Source organism: Siphateles boraxobius, unplaced genomic scaffold, assembly GCF_051911475.1.
Source record: "Siphateles boraxobius isolate OS27281-9 unplaced genomic scaffold, OSU_SipBor_1 130, whole genome shotgun sequence".
NCBI classification, from domain to species: Eukaryota; Metazoa; Chordata; class Actinopteri; order Cypriniformes; family Leuciscidae; genus Siphateles; species Siphateles boraxobius.
In genome coordinates this window covers 37,491,475-37,510,279 of record NW_027508734.1, presented here as the reverse complement: position 1 = coordinate 37,510,279, position 18,805 = coordinate 37,491,475, and the positions used below count along the sequence as shown (strand labels likewise).

At 42.5% G+C, this 18,805-nt stretch overlaps 1 protein-coding gene across 1 annotated transcript in view; it reads left to right on the top strand.

The window, feature by feature from the left end:
* The window catches only part of LOC143737618 (neural-cadherin), a 394,396-nt gene that overhangs the window by 261,006 nt on the left and 114,585 nt on the right, over positions 1-18,805 (top strand). The window contains exons 17-19 of the mRNA XM_077229313.1: positions 2,094-2,377; positions 3,085-4,708; positions 16,822-16,915. Coding sequence (XP_077085428.1) covers positions 2,094-2,377; positions 3,085-4,708; positions 16,822-16,915 — 2,002 coding nt within the window. The remainder of the gene's footprint in view (positions 1-2,093; positions 2,378-3,084; positions 4,709-16,821; positions 16,916-18,805) is intronic.

Sequence of the window (18,805 nt, the reverse complement as noted above, 5' to 3'; positions counted from 1 at the left end):
TAGCTAGCCAAATCAGTCACCAGGCCACCAGGAATTCTCCCAGTTCTCCCGATGGCTAGTCCTGGCCTTGTATGAGGGAAATGTAGCCTATAATAAAACATTTCCTCAAAATGTATTTATAAAGGCCAATCAGAAAAAAAACGAAAAAAAACAATATAATATATTATGATGAAAATTAGAGATTTCTATTATACATATATATATATAGTTTTTTAAATCAAAAGATTAAAAAAAAAATTGGAAGCTCAAATGCAAATTGTAATATTTACAGAGTTTCTGCAGTTGGACTACATTAGGGCATACTAAACCTTTCACAGGGTTTGGCTGGCACACAAATATATTAATGAAACACAGTTGGAACATGTTCCCATGAGCTTGAGTTTGTCTCCAGGCTATTGCTCTCATATTCTTCTACTTTGTGCAATAACATCTGTACCACTCATGACAGAGACAGTTGGTTCCTCATCAATATACCCTGAGAACATAACAAATGCTGCTCCCAAGATAACCAGCAATGCAAAAACCTTGGATAATATTTTTGTTTTATCACACACTCCAGAAACACTCACAAAAAGGATAGTCTACATAACTCATCAGCCAGCCTGTCTCGGTATACAGACGCACTACTGAAGCGCGTAATTCCCTGTGGTCCAGTTGAATCCACGTTACTCTTCTCGGTGTGGATTTGATGGAGGAGAGAGGAAGGGAATTCTTGTAGCAGTCATTCATCATAATACAGCCTGGAGTGGCTGGACATGAAGCTTTACCCTGATGAATAGATTTCAACCTTCACTGCAGCTCTGACTTAACCCTCGCAGCCACTGGAGTAGAGCCACGGGAAGCTGGCGCGCCGTCGTAGTACCCTCTGCACTTTCATAAGAAAGCCATGGTTGATTCTGTGGATTAGCAGAAAACGCAAATAAACCAAATATTCCCTGATGCAGTTTTGTAGAGGTACCCAAGGCAACACAAGATGGTGGAGATGAAACGATGATAAGGCTCCTAATGTGTCAATCCCTATTCATTAACCTCGTACCAGCAGGGATATCCAAACACACTGCAAATAGATCTGAAGAATTGTTAAGCAGAAGTGTTGTTTGCACTGTTTGCTTAGCCGGGTTATTTGTTTACATGAAGTCTCTTAGTATTTATTACTTACCTCAGAGAGATGAGCTTGAGTCCTAAATACAAAATAAAAGCAAAGGAGTAATAACGAATTTAATAAAATAGCGTGCTCAAAACACAACACATGCATTGCATCTTTCACTGTTTAATTAACATAACTTAACATTTATTATTTCTTCCCTTTTAAGATAGTTTTTACTTTGTGCTCCATTGTCCTCCATTCTTTCACACGTGAGAAGAAAGTCAAACAGGTTTGGAATGATGTGAAAGTGAGTAGAGGGAAGATCACATTTTTATTGTAGTGTGGCTTGAGTTCACTCTCTTGAACCCTTCTTCTGCTTAATCAAACTAAGCTGTCAATGAGTTACAGTAATTTAAATAATTTACATGCACAAAATCGCAGAATAAGGGCAAGTCAGCGGCATTGAAAATAAAAAAGGTTTAAGCTATACAAGACTGGTTTTGTGAGCTGTAAGTTTGAAGTAATTTTTTTTTTTTTTTTTTTTACCATTGGGTGTTTCAGAAAGAAAGTCTAGCTGAATGGACCTTTCATTTATTGTCTGACAAGAGCTATGCAAGGACAAAGCAAGGTTTCAGAAATGAGTTAATGTTTTCATCTACCATTGTTAAAAATGTTTAGAAAAATAAGAGAATGTTTCATTGTAGACATATCTTTACTTAATTTGAAGTTTATTGGTGTATGTTTCCATGGTGGTGAGTTTCCAAGGCTACTTTGCCATTGAAGCATTTTTTTTGTTCACCTGCTGCAAAAAGCTTGTTATATTTTGAATAGATAATGTTTTTCTTACTAACCATTTTTACAATATTAGAAGTTTCTGACTTTTAGCCTTTTATTCAGTAGCCTTTACACCAGTACCAGTGTAGGCATTTGCTTTGTTCCTCTTAAGAATTAATTCAGGCCCGAGGAGGAAGTTTTCTCTTTTTCATTAACTGCTCTTATTCTTCAGGTGCCAATGCCAAGTTGCGCTACCAGATTACATCAGGTAATGTGGGAGGTGTTTTTGACATGGAGCCTGAGGTGGGAACCATCTTCATCGCCCAGCCGCTGGATTACGAACAGAATAAGCTCTATAAATTGCACGTCTTGGCCTCTGATGGGAAGTGGGAAGATTACGCTACTGTAATAGTCACCATTGTGAATAAAAACGATGAGGCACCTGTGTTCTCTGTGAACGAATACTATGGCAGCGTGACAGAGGAGCTGGACGGTTCTCCTGTCTTTGTGCTGCAGGTAGTGTCTCTAGTTTCTCTGTTTTACACATATCAGAATACTTCATTTTCAGATCATATATTTGTTATTTCAAAAATTAGCGACTTTTTGTGGCTCTTATTCCTTAGTTAAAAAAAAAAATGTTAGAGCTCCTCAGATTAATTACTGCATTCTTCCATTGATGAAGTAATACAACAACAATTAATTGGAAATTGCCCAAACACTCATTTATGTTACCATGCCAGGTTATTTTGTGTTTGATAATTATAGTGAAAACTGTGATCGATTTGTTCTTTTGAACGCATTCAACATTTTGATGAAGCCTCCAGAGGTTCCTGCATTATTATGTTATTATTAAGTTAATTATTAGAAGTTTGAATTGCAACTTATCACATCACTCTATTTGTCCAAAGATGTGTGAAGCTCACTTTTAATACAAATGTTTTTGGAGTAATTTTTATTTCCTAACTTTTTAATTTTTTAGTCAAGAAATAATTTAGAGGGTTTTGATGTTATTATTTGCAATATTCTGGGTTGTTTGGAATTTTTGCTTGAATTACCACTCCTAACTTAAACTTAAACTCCGATAACCAAAACAGTAGTTGCATGGATGGATGGAGGGATGGAAGGGATGAACGATAGATATATAGATAGATAGTTGGATGTATATAAAACTTATGCTAGAGTTTGCAGAATGAAACTTCAGTATATTCTCTTTGATGTTGTAGGTAACAGCGTCCGACCCAGATAAAGATGCTGACCAGGAAGCATTAAGATATTCCCTTCATGGCCAAGGTGCTGAGAGTGAGTTCATCATTGATGAGGTGACGGGTAAGATTTATGCCCAGAGAACATTAGACCGTGAGGCCCGTGCAGTTTGGCGTTTTGTGGTACTGGCCACGGATGAGGGAGGCGAGGGACTAACAGGATTCACAGATGTCATTATCAACGTGTGGGACATAAACGACAATGCTCCTATTTTTGCTTGTGCCCCAGACAGTTGCCATGGTGATGTGGCTGAGAACTCCCCACTCGGCACTTCCGTCATGGAAATGACAGCCACTGATCTGGATGATGCGGCTGTTGGACAAAACGCAGTGTTGGCCTATAGGATTGTGGGTAACGCTGCCCTTAATGGTGCTAACAGCGGAGCGGATGTGTTCAGCATCAATCCCGCTACTGGGACGGTTTCTGTGGCAATGTCTGGGCTGGACAGGGAGCAGACTGACTCGTATGTCTTGGTGGTGGAAGCACGAGATGGCGGAGGTATGATAGGAACAGCCACCACAACTATACACGTGACAGACGTTAACGATCACATACCACGATTCCTGGATCGCTCATGCTCTGTTCGCATCCCTGAGAGCAGTGAGCCCAACACGGTGATCATAGAGCTGTCCGCAGAAGACGCGGATGCTGGAGAGAACGGGCAGCTGACCTTCAGTGTGGTGGCCGGTGATCCCGAACAGAAGTTTTACATGGTCAGTCATCGACAGGAGCAGCGCGGGACTCTTCGTTTAAAAAAGCGTCTGGATTATGAAAGACCAAGCGAGCAACGCTTCAACCTCACCATCAAAGTGGAAGATATGCAGTACTCGAGCCTGCTGCACTGCACACTAGAGGTCGAAGACTGTAATGACCATGTGCCGGTCTTCATTCCTCACTTTCTGCAACTTCCTGCTATACGAGAGGATGTCGCTCCAGGAACTAGTGTCGCAAGTGTGGCTGCCAGCGATTTGGACTCTGGGCTGAACCGCGAGATCACTTATAGCATTGCTTCAGAGTCTGATCCGTACCATCTGTTTTCTGTGGACCAGTCGGGAATGCTTACTGTGGCTAGAGAGCTGGACCGGGAAACATCCACACAGCATCACTTGCTTATACTTGCAACAGACCACGGCACGCCACCTTTGACTGGCACTGCAACAATCCAGATGGCTCTGCTGGATGTCAATGACAACGGACCTGAGTTTGAGGCTGCATATTCACCGGTTGTGTGGGAAAACATTGTAGGCCCACAGATCGTGCGGCTCAACCAGAGCTCGACGTTACTGATAGCCATGGACAGAGATTCACAGGAGAATGGCTCACCCTTCTCTTTCTCTGTGCCTCTGGAGTACCGTTACAGCCATGACTTCCACCTGCAGGATAATGGGAATGACACGGCCACCATCACCGCTCTGAGAGCTTTCGACAGAGAGAGACAAAAACAGTTTTTACTACCTGTCATCATGACCGACAGCGGAAGTCCTCCGAAGACTGTCACAAACATCCTCACTATCACCATTGGTGACGAGAATGACCACGCCCACACAGCTGGACAGAAGAAAGTGTTCATCAACTATCACAGAGGTAATGGCTTCAATGTTATAAATATGTAATGGCAGATAAAATAGTCGGTAATGTTTAAATTAGGCCTATATTTAATTAAATTATAGTTTTTTTTACAATCACTAGGACCAATTTCTTATTATTTGGGTCACTTTTTTAAAACTCTTCTCACAGTGAGCACAACTGTCTGTGTGAGCTAAACTATGTATCATTCATCATCGCTTTGACACAAAATGGATTCAATAATGACTTATTTCAAATTACATTAAGTATTTTCTCACTTAGACACAATTACTGCCAATATCCTACAGGCCAATACCTATAGGCCAATTTGCACGTTTACATACTCTTTTCAAATTTTTTAAACTTAAGTTCAAAACCTAGCATAATACAAAACTGAATAATATAGCTTTCTACAGTTTGCTACATTTACACAGTAATACCATATTGAAATGTATTCCGAACCCTTACAAAAAATGAAATATTATCAAAACAGTTAGATGTATCTGAACACCTTCACAAATGTTAGTCTTTCAATTTCATTACCATCTATACAAATGGGGACATGGACCATGTAACACATACTGCACTGAATTGTGAGTAGTAGAGTAGAGAGCTGTCGTTCATGTTTTGTAAAGACATTTTACAAAAGAAAACATTGTATAATGCTACCCTGTTTTTAGTGATTTTTAGGTCTGTGTTTTATGATTGACACAGTGTATTTGTTGGGTAAAAACCTTTGTTAGTGTTATGGAAGAATGAGTTGATTTAAGACATGTATGGAGTGTTTTGGTAGCTTTAGTGCTTTTTGAATCTGAAATAAATTGCAAGCTGAGAGTTGTTGAGAACTGTATAAAGAGTTTTGAAAAAATGGCCTTAATATTAAGAAATGTGTTACAAAAAAAACTGTCAATGAGCTGAATCAGTTCAATTTTAAATTGATTATGACATCTGTTATGTCAGTAGTTTGTTCATTGACCTGATTGTTTGAATTTTTTATTGTTTTTATAAACCAAGGCATTTCCTAATGTAGTTATATTATTGCATTGATAATTATCATGAAAATAATAAATCTTCAATCTTCAAAGAACAAGTTGATCTTCAAAGTTATGTGGAATCCACCAGTGAGTTTCCCCATATGAAATACCCTGCAGATAGAGAGAGAGGATATTATCAGAGGAAATTATTCTATAAAAATGGTTCAATTCCTGGTTTATTTACACATTTAATACACTGCAGGTACTGTTCAAAGGTTTGAGGTTGGTAAGATTTTTTTTAATGTTTTTGAAAGAATTATCTTATGCTACCCAATGCTGTATATTAGATTGCAACAACAGTAAAAAAAAAACTGTAATATTATTATATTATAATATTATTACAATTTACAATATCAGTTGTCTACTTTAATATACAGTATAGTATATTGCCAAAAGTGTTGGGACATCTGCCTTTAAATGCATATGAACTTTAATTACTTCCCATTCTTAATCCGTAGGGTTTAATATGGAGTTGGCCCACTCTTTGCAGCTATAACAGCTTCAGCTCTCCTGAGAAGGCTTTCCACAAGGTTTAGGAGTGTGTTTATGGGAATTTTTGACCATTCTTTTAGAAGTGCATTTGTGAGGTCAGGCACTGATACTGAACGAGAAGGCATGACTCCGCAGTCTCCGCTACAATTCATCCCAAAGGTGTTCTATTGGGTTGAGGTCAGGACTCTGCAGGCCAGTGAAGTTCCTCCACAGCAAACTTGCTCATCCATGTCTTTATGGACCTTGCTTTGTGCACTGGAGCCCAGTTATGTTGGAACAGGAAAGGGCCATCCCCAAACTGTTCCCACAAAGTTGGGAGGATGAAATTGTCCAAAATGTCTTGGTATGGTGAAGCATTACTGGAATTCCTTTCACTGGAACTAAGGGGCCAAACCCTACCCCTGAACAAAAAAAAAAAAAACATACCATTATCCTCCCTCCACCAAACTTTACACTTGGCACAATCCAGACAGGCAAGTACCGTTATGCCTGGCACCCGCTAAACCCATACTCGTCCATCGGATTGCCAGACAAAGAAGCGTTATTCGTCACTCCAGAGAACACGTCTCCACTCCTCTAGAATCCAGTGTCGGTGTCAAGGGCGATTAGAGAATTTTTTCAACTGGGGGGCACAAGAGGGGCCACAATTAATACAGAGGGGCCAATCTTATGTTATGTGTATATGTAAAACTATAGATATCTAAATCATTGAAAGTTCTGTAAGCTTTAAAATCAACAATAAACTGTGATACCTTATTTTCTTTTAATAGTATCTATTGTAAACACTGATGTAAATAAGAACAGTCAAATTCAATTTGTATTAACTTTTCACTTTTCAGAGGTGAAAAACTGTAATAAATAAAATTATCCAATCTGTAAATAGAGTACAACTCACAAAAATAATAAAACTCAACATTAGGTTATATAAACTTTACACAAATCCTCACAACCTTATACATGGGCAAAAATAAATAATTAGAACAGCCTTATTTATACAAATGCAGAAGTATATTATTGATATAATACATACACAATTATAATAATAACTTATATATCCATACTTTCTGTTAGATAGCTAATTTTTTCAAAAGGGTACCTTGAGTTTAACTAATCTGTAAATTATCTAGTTTGTAAATTATATTAATCTTTTAAAACAGTTTAGAATATTTTAATTATTCCAGAGTTATTTTAGTATGATTTATTTATATATAGGCTATTATACATTTTAGTAATATTTTATTTACGTTGCTATTTATATGTATTTTTTTTATTTGAGAACGTTTCCGAATGTCATGACGTTTTGTCACTAACTTCTGTAAAGTCTATCTTCCCAAACACATGCATTAGGCATACACACTAACATTTAATTTGAGACTGATAGTCTTCATTTTTTGCTTGACACAAAATTCAAGAAATTAGTCAGATTGTGCCAGATATTTGAAGAAAAAAAATATTTTATGTTTCAGACAGCAAGACAACTCAACATCAAATATATTCATAATCTCTAGATATTATGAGAAATTATCCATTAGAAACAGTTACATACCATGTCCGGGTTGCAAATTGTGCATACACCTAAATTATTTTTATGAATATGGTCCATTTCGAAGTGTTTAAATCCAAACAAACAATATTCATAGATTCTCCTCCTGTATGGTTTTGTGCTTGCACAGCATCATGCAGCTCGTGGACTCTAATCAGAGACGCCGGCGCCGCTGGTTCCTTGGCTTGCAGTTTGTAAATTAGCTAATGTCGCAATCATTTGTATTGATTTTTTTCAAGTTTAATTAAAATTCTTATGGAGTCATTATCGAGTCATGCTGTACGACTCTTAATTTAGAGTATTCATTCTCAAGTCAAAGTCAAGTATTTTTCTTCATTTATTAGAAATCTTTAAATTCACCTCTGATATTTACAGCTTTTAAAGTGTGGAACGTTAGATAAACATAATAGCCTACGATTTGCTTCGGCATCTGGCTTGCAATATCAGTTGTGTATTGGCCGAAAAAAATCACAACACAGGAAAACGTCTTGGGTTATGACTTTAACCCTTGTTCCCTGAGAAGGGAACGAGACACTGCGTCGTTCTAATCCAAACTAATCCAATCCTGATTGGTGTTGCGTCATGACATAACATGTGACGGCACATAAAAGAGACACCGGCACACACACACATTAGCCTCGCGGTGAAGCAAGCTGCTCCTAGGCATAGAGGGGCGTGGCAAGACGACGCAGTGTCTCGTTCCCTTCTCAGGGAACAAGGGTTATAGTCATAACCCCAGACGTTCCCTTTCGAGGGAACAAGCACTGCGTTGTTGAAAACGACTCTTTGGGGAACGAATGCCCACTAGGCCACGCACCGAAAAAGGCCTGCCCTAGAGTGAAACTGATCTCAGGCACTCAGCTAGGACGAGGGCACACGTGCGACAGGCGTACTTGGGAGGTGCAGACTATAAACCTGATAAAAGTGTGCGGGGTAGCCCAACCGGCTGCCTCACAGATCTCCTGGAGGGGCACTCCCGAGAGGAGGGCCCTAGAGGACGCCATGCCTCTAGAAGAATGAGCCCTTACGGCCAAAGGTGAAGGCAAATTGCGCACCTTGTAGGCCTACTTATGGTTTGTATAGCCGGGAGCCCCTAATAGGTGACCCAAAACACACTACAGTAGGTCCGACCTCCTCCAAGAAGAGGACCTCTCAAGTTAAATACTCGGAACTCTGACTGGCAGAGCAAGGAACCTCTCCTTTTCTGCCGACACATGAGTTGGAGGATGAAATATTTGCAGGACCATAGCCATTTGCATAGGACATTTGCATAGGACCTAGCCATGTTAGATTACACTCAAGGCACATAGCTGGGTCTCGGATGCAGGATGGCCTTAACTCTGCCGGGGGAAAACCCCAAGCAAGCTGGCGATAATGCCAGGGCTTGGAGATCTCCCAGTCTCTTTAAACAAATAGCTAAGAGAAAGGCTATCTTGAACTTGAGGTCCTAGGCGAAGCCGACTGGAGGTATTCGAAGGGAGCCAGGGATAGCCCTTCGAGAACCACCGCCAGGTCCCAGGAAGGAACCCTGGACCTGACTGTCGGTCTCATCCTCCAAATACCATGGAGAAATAGTATGACCAGTTGGTGCCTCCCCAAAGGCTCAACATTAAGTGGTGCATGGAACGCACAATGGCAGTCACGTACACCCTACGTGTGGACGGGGAGAGATTTGCAGAGAAACGATCTTGAAGAAACTCCAGAACTGAAACCATTTGGCAGTTAACTGGGCCTAACTCATGCTCTCTACACCAAGTGGAAAATCATTCCACTTGAGGCCATAAAATCTCCTAGTAGACAGAGCCCTAGAGATAAGTATGGTTTCGACCACCCCAGATGATAGACCAGCATCTAGGTACTGAGCCCCCACAGAGGCCAGACCCACAATTTCCACAGCTCCGGACGAGGGTGAATATAGTGCCCTCCGCCTGAGACAGCAGATCCCTCCTCAGAGGAATCTGCGATGGCGGAGCTATCAGGAGTGAAATTAAGTCTGAAAACCATACTCGGGCTGGCCAAAACAGGGCTAGCAGAAGAAGACTGATGCCCTCCTGACGGACCCTCTCCAGGACTCCCGGGAGCAGAGCGATCGGGGGAAAGCGTACAGGCGAAGCCTCGGCCAGGCCTGTACCATGGACAGTGGGACGTCCCTCGAGACGCAAACAGATTCCACCTCCATTGGTCCAAACCTCTGACATATCAACTCCACCACCTCTGGATTGAGTCTCCATTCTCCGGGTCTCAGCCCCTGCCTCGAAAGGATGTCTGCTCCCTGATTCAGAACCTCCGGGACATATATTGCTCCTATAGATAATATTTTCACTTGGGACCATAAAATGATCTGATGCGCATATCTGGATAGAGGGCGCGATCTGAGTCCCCCTTGTCGGTTCAGATAAGCTACCATTGATGTACTGTCTGAACGTATCAAAAGACGTGGTAACCTTGATGTCTGGGAGGAAGCTCCTCAGAGCCCTGAACACAGCCAACATCTCTAGGCAATTTATATGCCAAGAATGATGATGGTCCTGCCACAGACCCCTGGAAAAGTGGCCGTCCGAGACCGCGTCCCAGCCAGTGAGGGAAGCGTTTGTCGAAACAGTTTTTCGACGACATGACGCCCCTAACACTGGCCCTTGGGACAAGAACCAAGGTTACTTCCGTATTAATAGGGAACGAAGGCATCTGCGCGTAACCTTTATTATACGGAACGGATTCCCCTTGGGGAAAAAAAACCCTTGGCTTTGAGCCACCACTGAAGGGGCCTCATGTGGAGCAGGCCCAAAGGAATTATGTTGGATGCTGCTTTCATGAGGCCCAGCAGTCTTTGAAATTGCTTTACAGTGATGGCCTGGCCTAACTTTATCCCGGACACCATGGCCAGGATGGATTCGATACGTGCGGGAGACATAAGTGCCCGCATCGTAACCGAATTCCATACCACGCCCAGAAGAGTAGTCTTCTGAGCTGGGTCCAAAACATTTTTCTTACTGTTGAGTCTCAACCCCCGGTTTTGAATGTGGCCAAGGACGACATCTCGATGCCGAACTGCCATTTCTCGAGACTGGGCCAATATGAGCCAGTCGTCGATGTAATTGCGTATACGGATGCCCTGAAGCATCAGTGGAGCCACAGCCGCATCCATACACTTAGTGAACGTGCAGGGAGAGAATGCTAGACAGAACGGAAGAACCCGATATTGGTATGCTTCGCCCCCTAAAGCGAACCTCAGGAACCTCCTGTGACATGGAAGGATGGAGACATGAAAATAAGCGTCTTTTAGATCCATCGTGACAAACCAGTCCTTGGATCTGATTTGGTTCACGATAATGGGAATAGTAAGCATTTTGAACCTGGATCTCCTCAAAGAACGATGTGAAAGCCTAGATCAAAAATTGGCCTCAGTCCGCCATCCTTCTTTGGAACTATAAAGTACCGGCTGTAAAACCTGGACTCCCTGTCTGGTAGGGGAACACTTTCTATTGCCCCTTTATCCAGTAGAGTCTGTACCTCTTGTTCCATAACCCGAGCCTGTTCTGGAACCACTGCAGTTGGTACCACCCCAGCAAACTTTGGGAGGTCGGTGACCAAACTGCAATCTGTACTCATATTTGATAATATTCAGGACCCATATAGATATATTCGGAAGGCATTGCCATTCTTCTACAAAATCTACTAAGGGAACCAGCCCCTCGAGACTGGCCTCGGGTGTTTTTCGCGCACCAATCTCGACCTCCTGAAGCGGAAGACCGGCAGGAAAACGTCGAGAAAGATTTTGTGACAATAGTCGGTGCCCTGTTGCAAGATTTTGGGGCGAACGCCACGGTGTGCGTTCGCTGGAAATCGATGTGGCCCGAAGCGTCCAGGACGGGGGGACAACATCTTTTCCCTGAGGGCTCCTGCTCTCAGAGGTCCTACACGACAATTAGGACCTCTTTCCCGAAGCCCTCTTCGCCTTCGCATCGGTTGAGAGCGCTTCCTCTGTTGCCAGGCTCCCGCAGGAGGGGCTCTAGAGGCAATGCTCTCTTTTTGCTCTTGCCGATGGGAGGAGCTGGTTGACGGCTGAGGCTGGCCACTTGGACCAGCCCTCCTAGATCCAGATTTAGAGCGGTGCGGGAGATACTGTTGGAACGTCGCTGACTGTTTTTTCGCTTCCTGAAACCTGTCGACAACTGTAGTGACAGCATCGGAGAACAGGCCAGAAGATGATAGCGGAGCATCCAACAAAAATATTTGTCTTTCTATTTGTCTTTCACTTTTATACCGGACAAATGTAGCCACAGATGTCTCTCAGTAGCCACCATAGCTGACATAGAGCGGCCTATGGCACGTGTCGTCTTTTTAGTGGCCCGGAGAGACAAATCTGTGGCTCCTCTCAACTCCACGAAGTCAGCAGGAGTCGGTCCCTCGCCCTCATTTAGATCTTTAAGAAGATCGGCCTGGTATGCCTGCAAAATCGTATAGAGTGCAGGCACGCACCAGCCTGGCCAGCCGCCATATAAGCCCGGCCAACCAGTGCAGAGGTGTCCCTGCACGATTTGTTGGGCAGCAACGGGGCTTTAACCCTTCGGAGTCTTGGGCTATTTTGGCCGTTTTTGAGTACTTTTATTTTTTGAAAATTTTGCAACATAAACAAATGTTTACCATACCAATGTTTGGTATAATTTTTTTCAGCACAACATCACCTATATGATCAGACAATTAGTTTTTCACTTTGATGTACTCTATCAACATACTGGACCCAAAATCACACAAAAACACAAAATCCGAATAGAAAAATTATAGCTTTTCTTCTACAAAAAACACAAACATGCTCAATGAAGCATTTTAAAAGGTTTAAAATGTAAACACAAGTTGTAAATGTCAACATATACAGGCACAATTCAGATATAATCAACCTATATACAAAAAAAATATGATTTACAAAAAAAAGCGTGTGTAGCCATAGGCTTTTTTTCTTTCTTTTTAGCTCAGCCACTTTTTAAAAAATGTTGTGCACACAATTATTCAGAGAGCTATATTTAAGGCCTTGCATTCCCAGAGTATGAGGGTTCGTAAATAGTGCAAATACAACATAAAAAATGATAAAATTAAACTATATGCAGCAAAAAGCAGGTGTGGCAATAGGCGTTTTTTCTTTTCTTTTTTGCTTAGAAACTCTACACAACAATTCATGTACAATTACACAGATAGCTACATTACAGGGATTTCATTCCTTGAGTAAGAGGGGTTCCTCAATAGTGCAAATATACCATACAATAGATAAAATTAACACAAAATCAAATTATACATACAACTATTTACAACAAATATCAGGTGTTTTTTTATTTTTATTTTTTATCTGTGCCTCTCCTCAAAACAGTTTAGCTAAATCTACTCCTAAACTACCTAAACTACTCCTAAACTACCTAAACTATCTACACTACTCCTAAACTACTCTCAAAATCTACTCAAACTCTTCCAAAAACTAGCAATAATCTCTCTCTATATATATAACGTATGTGTCTCTCTTTATCAACTCCGTAAATCCTCTGCCTTTCAATTTTGCGTCTTAGCTCAGTTGGCTCCTCCTCCATTCCCTAAAATGTGCAGCCTGAAGAGCAGAGTCAGCAGATTCACACATTTTTCTCCGTTTTGTTTTATGACAAAAACCGACGAAGTTATTAGAATAAATGCAACGCCTGTCGCATCCCATCTTGCGTTCTTTTACGAACGCGTCAGTATTTTTTTATATAAAGTTTAAATGATCATATCTCCGTTTTTACTTGGTCTATCAACACAAAACAAAAAGTAAAATAGAATTTCAAGCCAGCACTTTCGGCAGAAGTGGACGGCAGCGCTCAACGTGACTTTGTTTTTATGCTTCAACGTCTTAAACTGGTCATGTACCTTGATCACGCCGGCGTGATCGGCGACCCCGAAGAGTTAAGCGAAGATACCGCATCAGGAGAAAGATAGCTTTTTAAAGCGTCCTCCATCTGCGGCATCTTGCCATAACCCGCCTCTCTCGCACCCACCACATTCGAATAATCATATAATGAATGTGATGGGTTATGTAAAGAGTGGGGTTTTTCCCAGGATCTAGAGATATCTTTATGAAGATCTGGGAAAAACGGTAAGCCCCGGCGCTGAGGTTGTGAATAGTGCTGCAGGAATCTCTCGTCTAGCTTGCTTTGACAGGATCATCCTGCTTATATTGTGGCCAGCTGATATATATTATATATATATATATATATGTTTTTTTGTATATTTTATATATATATATATATATATATATATATATATATATATATATATATATATATATATATATTTCTTTATTATTATATATATTTTTTTTGAGTCTGGCCATAGCACGCGTCACAACCTCCACGAGCTCTACATAAGCAGAAACATGAGCCGGCGAGTGTGACTCATGTTGCTCGCTCCCGATGCTGAGCACATCTCCTTTCCCAGAAACAGATAGCTCGAGCACCGGGCACTCGTCACAGGCAGAAGAAGCCGCATCGCAGGCTTCTGCGTCGTGAACGAGTGTTATAGAATCGGCGGATGATGAATGAAAAAGTGCCTCAGCAGTCTCGTTCTCATCCGCGAGATCCTTATGCGATCCCTACGATCTAAGCCGCGGATCTAAGCCGGGACCCGAATCGCGGGGATCGCGAGCCTGGCCATCATCAGAAAATATAGTCAAGCGGGAGCGCAGCACTCTAATAGAAAGTGCTTCACAGTGTTCACAGACAGCCCCCTCGAGAGCTGCCTGTGCGTGCTGCGCCCCTAAACAATACACACACAACTGATGCGTGTCCCCACCCGTGAGATATCTAGGGCAGGGGTGCACACACTTAGTGTATTGTTCACTCGCCAAATATAGAGCTTTGCACAGACAAAACAACTCCAAATAAGACAGACAGTTTCACAGAGAGCGCTTGCTGAAGAGCGAAAGCTAATGTGTGTGTGTGCCGGCGTCTCTTTTATGTGCCGTCACATGTTACGTCATGACGCAACACCAATCAGGATTGGATTAGTTTCATTCATACTTCAGAGGCGCACGCTAAGGGAGCGTCCCCCAAAGAGTCGTTTTCAACTACGCAGTGCGAGTTCCCTCGAAAGGGAACCCTGATAGTGTTATTATGTATTACATTAATTCAGCCACAGATCATTGTAATGACATCAAACCTGGTCTGTCCTAACACTAGGCGCGTTTCCATTACAGTTTTACGCCAAACCTTTGCGATTTTTTCTAAATGTTGACAAAAAACTATTGCGAAATGACGGAGTTTCCATTAACCGATGTTATGCGACTAAAACGTCATTTTTTTCCTCTTGCGATAAGTCATTCCAAAAATTATGGCGAAGGATGTTGGTAGGTCTACGTATATCCCTGCCACTGCACTGGCCATTATTATTAATTGAAGGAGACATATGTTTGTTATCCAAGCATTAATGGTAAGGAAAGACTCTTCTACTTGGAGCGGCTGGTGTTTCTGGGTGTTTCTCCCTCATATCTGCTTCGAGGTCTTGATTGTGGCATTTCTTTGAGGTTTAGAATCCAGTAATTCCTGTAATTCTTTTTTCTTTTATGAATTTAATAAATAACTTTCTCGTATTCTGTCCAAACACCGCGTCATCTACATCAGGTGACCTGTAAATGTGCAAAACCTGTTTCCATTGCAGTTTTATTAAATATTTATTTTTCAAATTGCCTGAAAAACCACCTCATGCGTGCGTACAACTTTGTTGTGATAAATGGGAGTTTTTGCGAAATTGACGTGTTTCCATTTGGCGTATTTTCAATTCGCAATTTCAATTTGCGGAATTTGAAGGGTAATGGAAACCCGGCTACTGAAAGACGGTACCAAAATCTAGCGCTGCAACAACTCGCTAATTAAAAAAAAAAGGAATATAAATTATCTCAACATACCATGTGCTTTTTTTTGTTGGAAAACAGAAGCTCGCTATTCTTAGTCCGGTGGTTGAGAAGCATCGCCGAACCGTTAATTATACAAATGCAAGCCGAAAGATATAATTTGAATTTTTGAGTGACAGAGAAGTAGAAGGGTGGGGGCACATTGGGGGGCCAATCAGTTTTCAGGAGATGCTAGTGCCCCCATGGCCCCTCCCCTGTGTATGCCACTGGTCGGTGTGCTTTACACCACTGCATTGTGCATTGATACTGTGCATTGCACTTGGTGATGCAAGGCTTGTATGCAGCTGCTCGGCCATAGAAACCCATTCCATGAAGATCTCTACGCACTGTTCTTCAGCTAATCTGAAGGCCACATGAAGTGTGGAGGTCTGTAGCTATTGACTTCTGCGCACTGTGCGCCTCTGCATGCGCTAACCCCGCTCTGTGATCTCATCGTGGCTGAGTTGTTGTTGTTCGCAATTACTTCCACTTTGTTATAATGCCACTAACAGTTGACCGTGGAATATTTAGTAGTGAGGATATTTCACGAATGGACTTAGTGCACAGGTGGCAACCTATCACGGTACCACGCTTGAATTCACCGAGCGACCCATTCTTTCACAAATTTTTGTAGAAGCAGTCTGCATGCCTAGGTGCTTGATTTTAAACAACTGTGGCCATGGAATTGATTCGAACACCTGAATTCAATGATTTGCAGGGGTGTCCCAATACTTGTCACATGATCCTTCAGAAATCATTCTAATATGCTGATTTGCTGCTCAATAAACATTTATTATTATTGTCAATGTTGAAAACAGTTGTGTTGCTTACCTGTAGAAACTAATACATTTCTTTCAGGATACTTTGATGATTAGAATGTTCGAAAGAACAGTATTAATTTCAAGTAGAATGTGTGTGAAAAATTATAAAGGCGTTTACTGTCAACCATCCATCCTGAATAAATATAATTATTTAAATCATTTATAAGAGCAATCATAATCAAGCGTTCAACAGCCCGTGTGCGTGTGTGTGTGTGTGTGTGTGTGTGTGTGTGTGTGTGTGTGCGTGTGTAAATAAATGCTCAAGCATGCATTTATACATACTGTATACTGTACTACACCTGACGCAATGTTTTGACAGTCTTTTTTGATCACAGGGAGAATGCCAACCAATGTGCTGGGGAAGGTTTACTCACCAGATCCAGATGACTGGGATAACAAGACGTATGCCTTCGAGGGACATGTTCCTAGGTGAGACCCCCCTCTCTCTCTCTCTCTTTCTTCTTTTCCTTTCTGTCCACATCATTACATCAACCCTCCACCTGGTTAACATGTTTATACACATCTCCCAGCACTTTCCTCTCACACATTTCTCCTGCAACATTTGTGTTATTTAAAAGGGTTAAGGGATCTCTGAGCTCAATGTCTTACCCTTCTTTCTTACATCCCAGCATCTCTTTTCCTCTCATGCTCTTCTCTATTGATGTTTTGCTTTATACTGGAGAGGCGTAATCAGTGCCTGATCAGAGACCACGCCCACACGCTGACATTACCCCTCCCCCTAGGAGTGCCTCCTGGTAAATTCTCCTGTACGCTGGAGGAAGTTTGAGGCGGACTGTCACCGGACTAATGATCTTGGTGACGGTGAATGGGCCAATGAATTTGGGAGCTAGTTTATTAGACACGGAGCGGAATGTTCTTGGTAGAAAGCCACACTTTTTGACCGACAACGTATACGGGAGGCCTTTACCGGTGGCGATCGGCTTTAGCCTTGGTGCGTGCCCTCACCTGGAGCAGAGTCTCACAGGCTCTGGTCCATGCGCGGTGACACCTCTGGACGAAGGTGTGAGCGGAGGGGACCGCGACTTCGGATTCCAGGCTATAAAAAACTGGTGACTGGTACCCTAAGCTACACTCAAACGGAGATAGGCCCGTCGATGACACTGTTAACGAGTTATTGGCGTACTCCACCAATGAAAGTAGCTGACTCCAGGAGGAAGGATTCTTAGACACCAAACATCACAACACTCTCTCCAAATCTTGGTTGGCTCTCTCGGTTTGCCCATTGCTTTGGGGATGGTAACCCGAAGATAGACCGACAGTCGCTCCCAGTAATCTACAAAACTCCTGCCCAAATTTGGACACGAATTGGGAACCCCTGTCAGAAACCACGTCTGTCGGGAGGCCATGTAGACGAAAAACGTGATCCAAGACAGCCATCGCTGTCTCCTTGGCAGATGGTAATTTGGGCAAGGGAATAAAATAAACCGCCTTCGAGAAACGGTCCACTACGGTCAAAACGACCATTTTGCCCTGGGAGGGTGGGAGGGCGGTAGTGAAATCTAGCGCTATATGGGACCAGGGTCTTGAAGGGACAGACAGCGGTTGGAGTAACCCATCTGGAGGTCGATTGGAAGTCTTACCAGTGACACAAACCGAGCAAGCCAAAACAAAACTCCGAATGTCGCAAGCCATTAACAGCCACCAGAACCGTTGCTTGACCAAAAAACTGGTGCGGTTTACCCCTGGATGACATGCTATGCTGGAACAGTGACCCCATCGAATGACGTCGGACCGAACCCCCTCTGGCACAAACAATCGACTCGGTGGGCAACCGGGCGGAGGCATACCCCTTCTAAGGCCGTCCTGACCTTCGATTCGACCTCCTATGTGAGTGTGGAGATAAATAGTGCCTCGGGGTAAAATACACTCGGGAGTAACCAGGCGTTCGGATTGGTCAAAAATGCGAGATAAAGATTCGGGTTTGATGTTCTTGGACCTCGGGCGGTACGAGAGTGAAAAATCAAAACGACCAAAAAAAAGTGCCCAATGAGCCTGCCTGGAGTTGAGTCTTTTGGCAGATCTAATATATTCCAGGTTCTTATGATCGGTCCAAACGATAAAAGGTACCCCCGACCCTTCTAACCAATGACGCCACTCCTCCAGCGCTAACTTGACTGCCAACAACTCTCTGTTACCAATGTCATAGTTACGTTCAGCAGGCGATAAACGATGGGACAAAAACGCACAAGGGTGCATCTTGTCGTCTGTGGAAGTGTGCTGGGATAGAATTGCACCTACCCCAGCCTCTGACGCATTGACTTCCACCACAAACTGACGTGATGGATCACTGGCAATCAG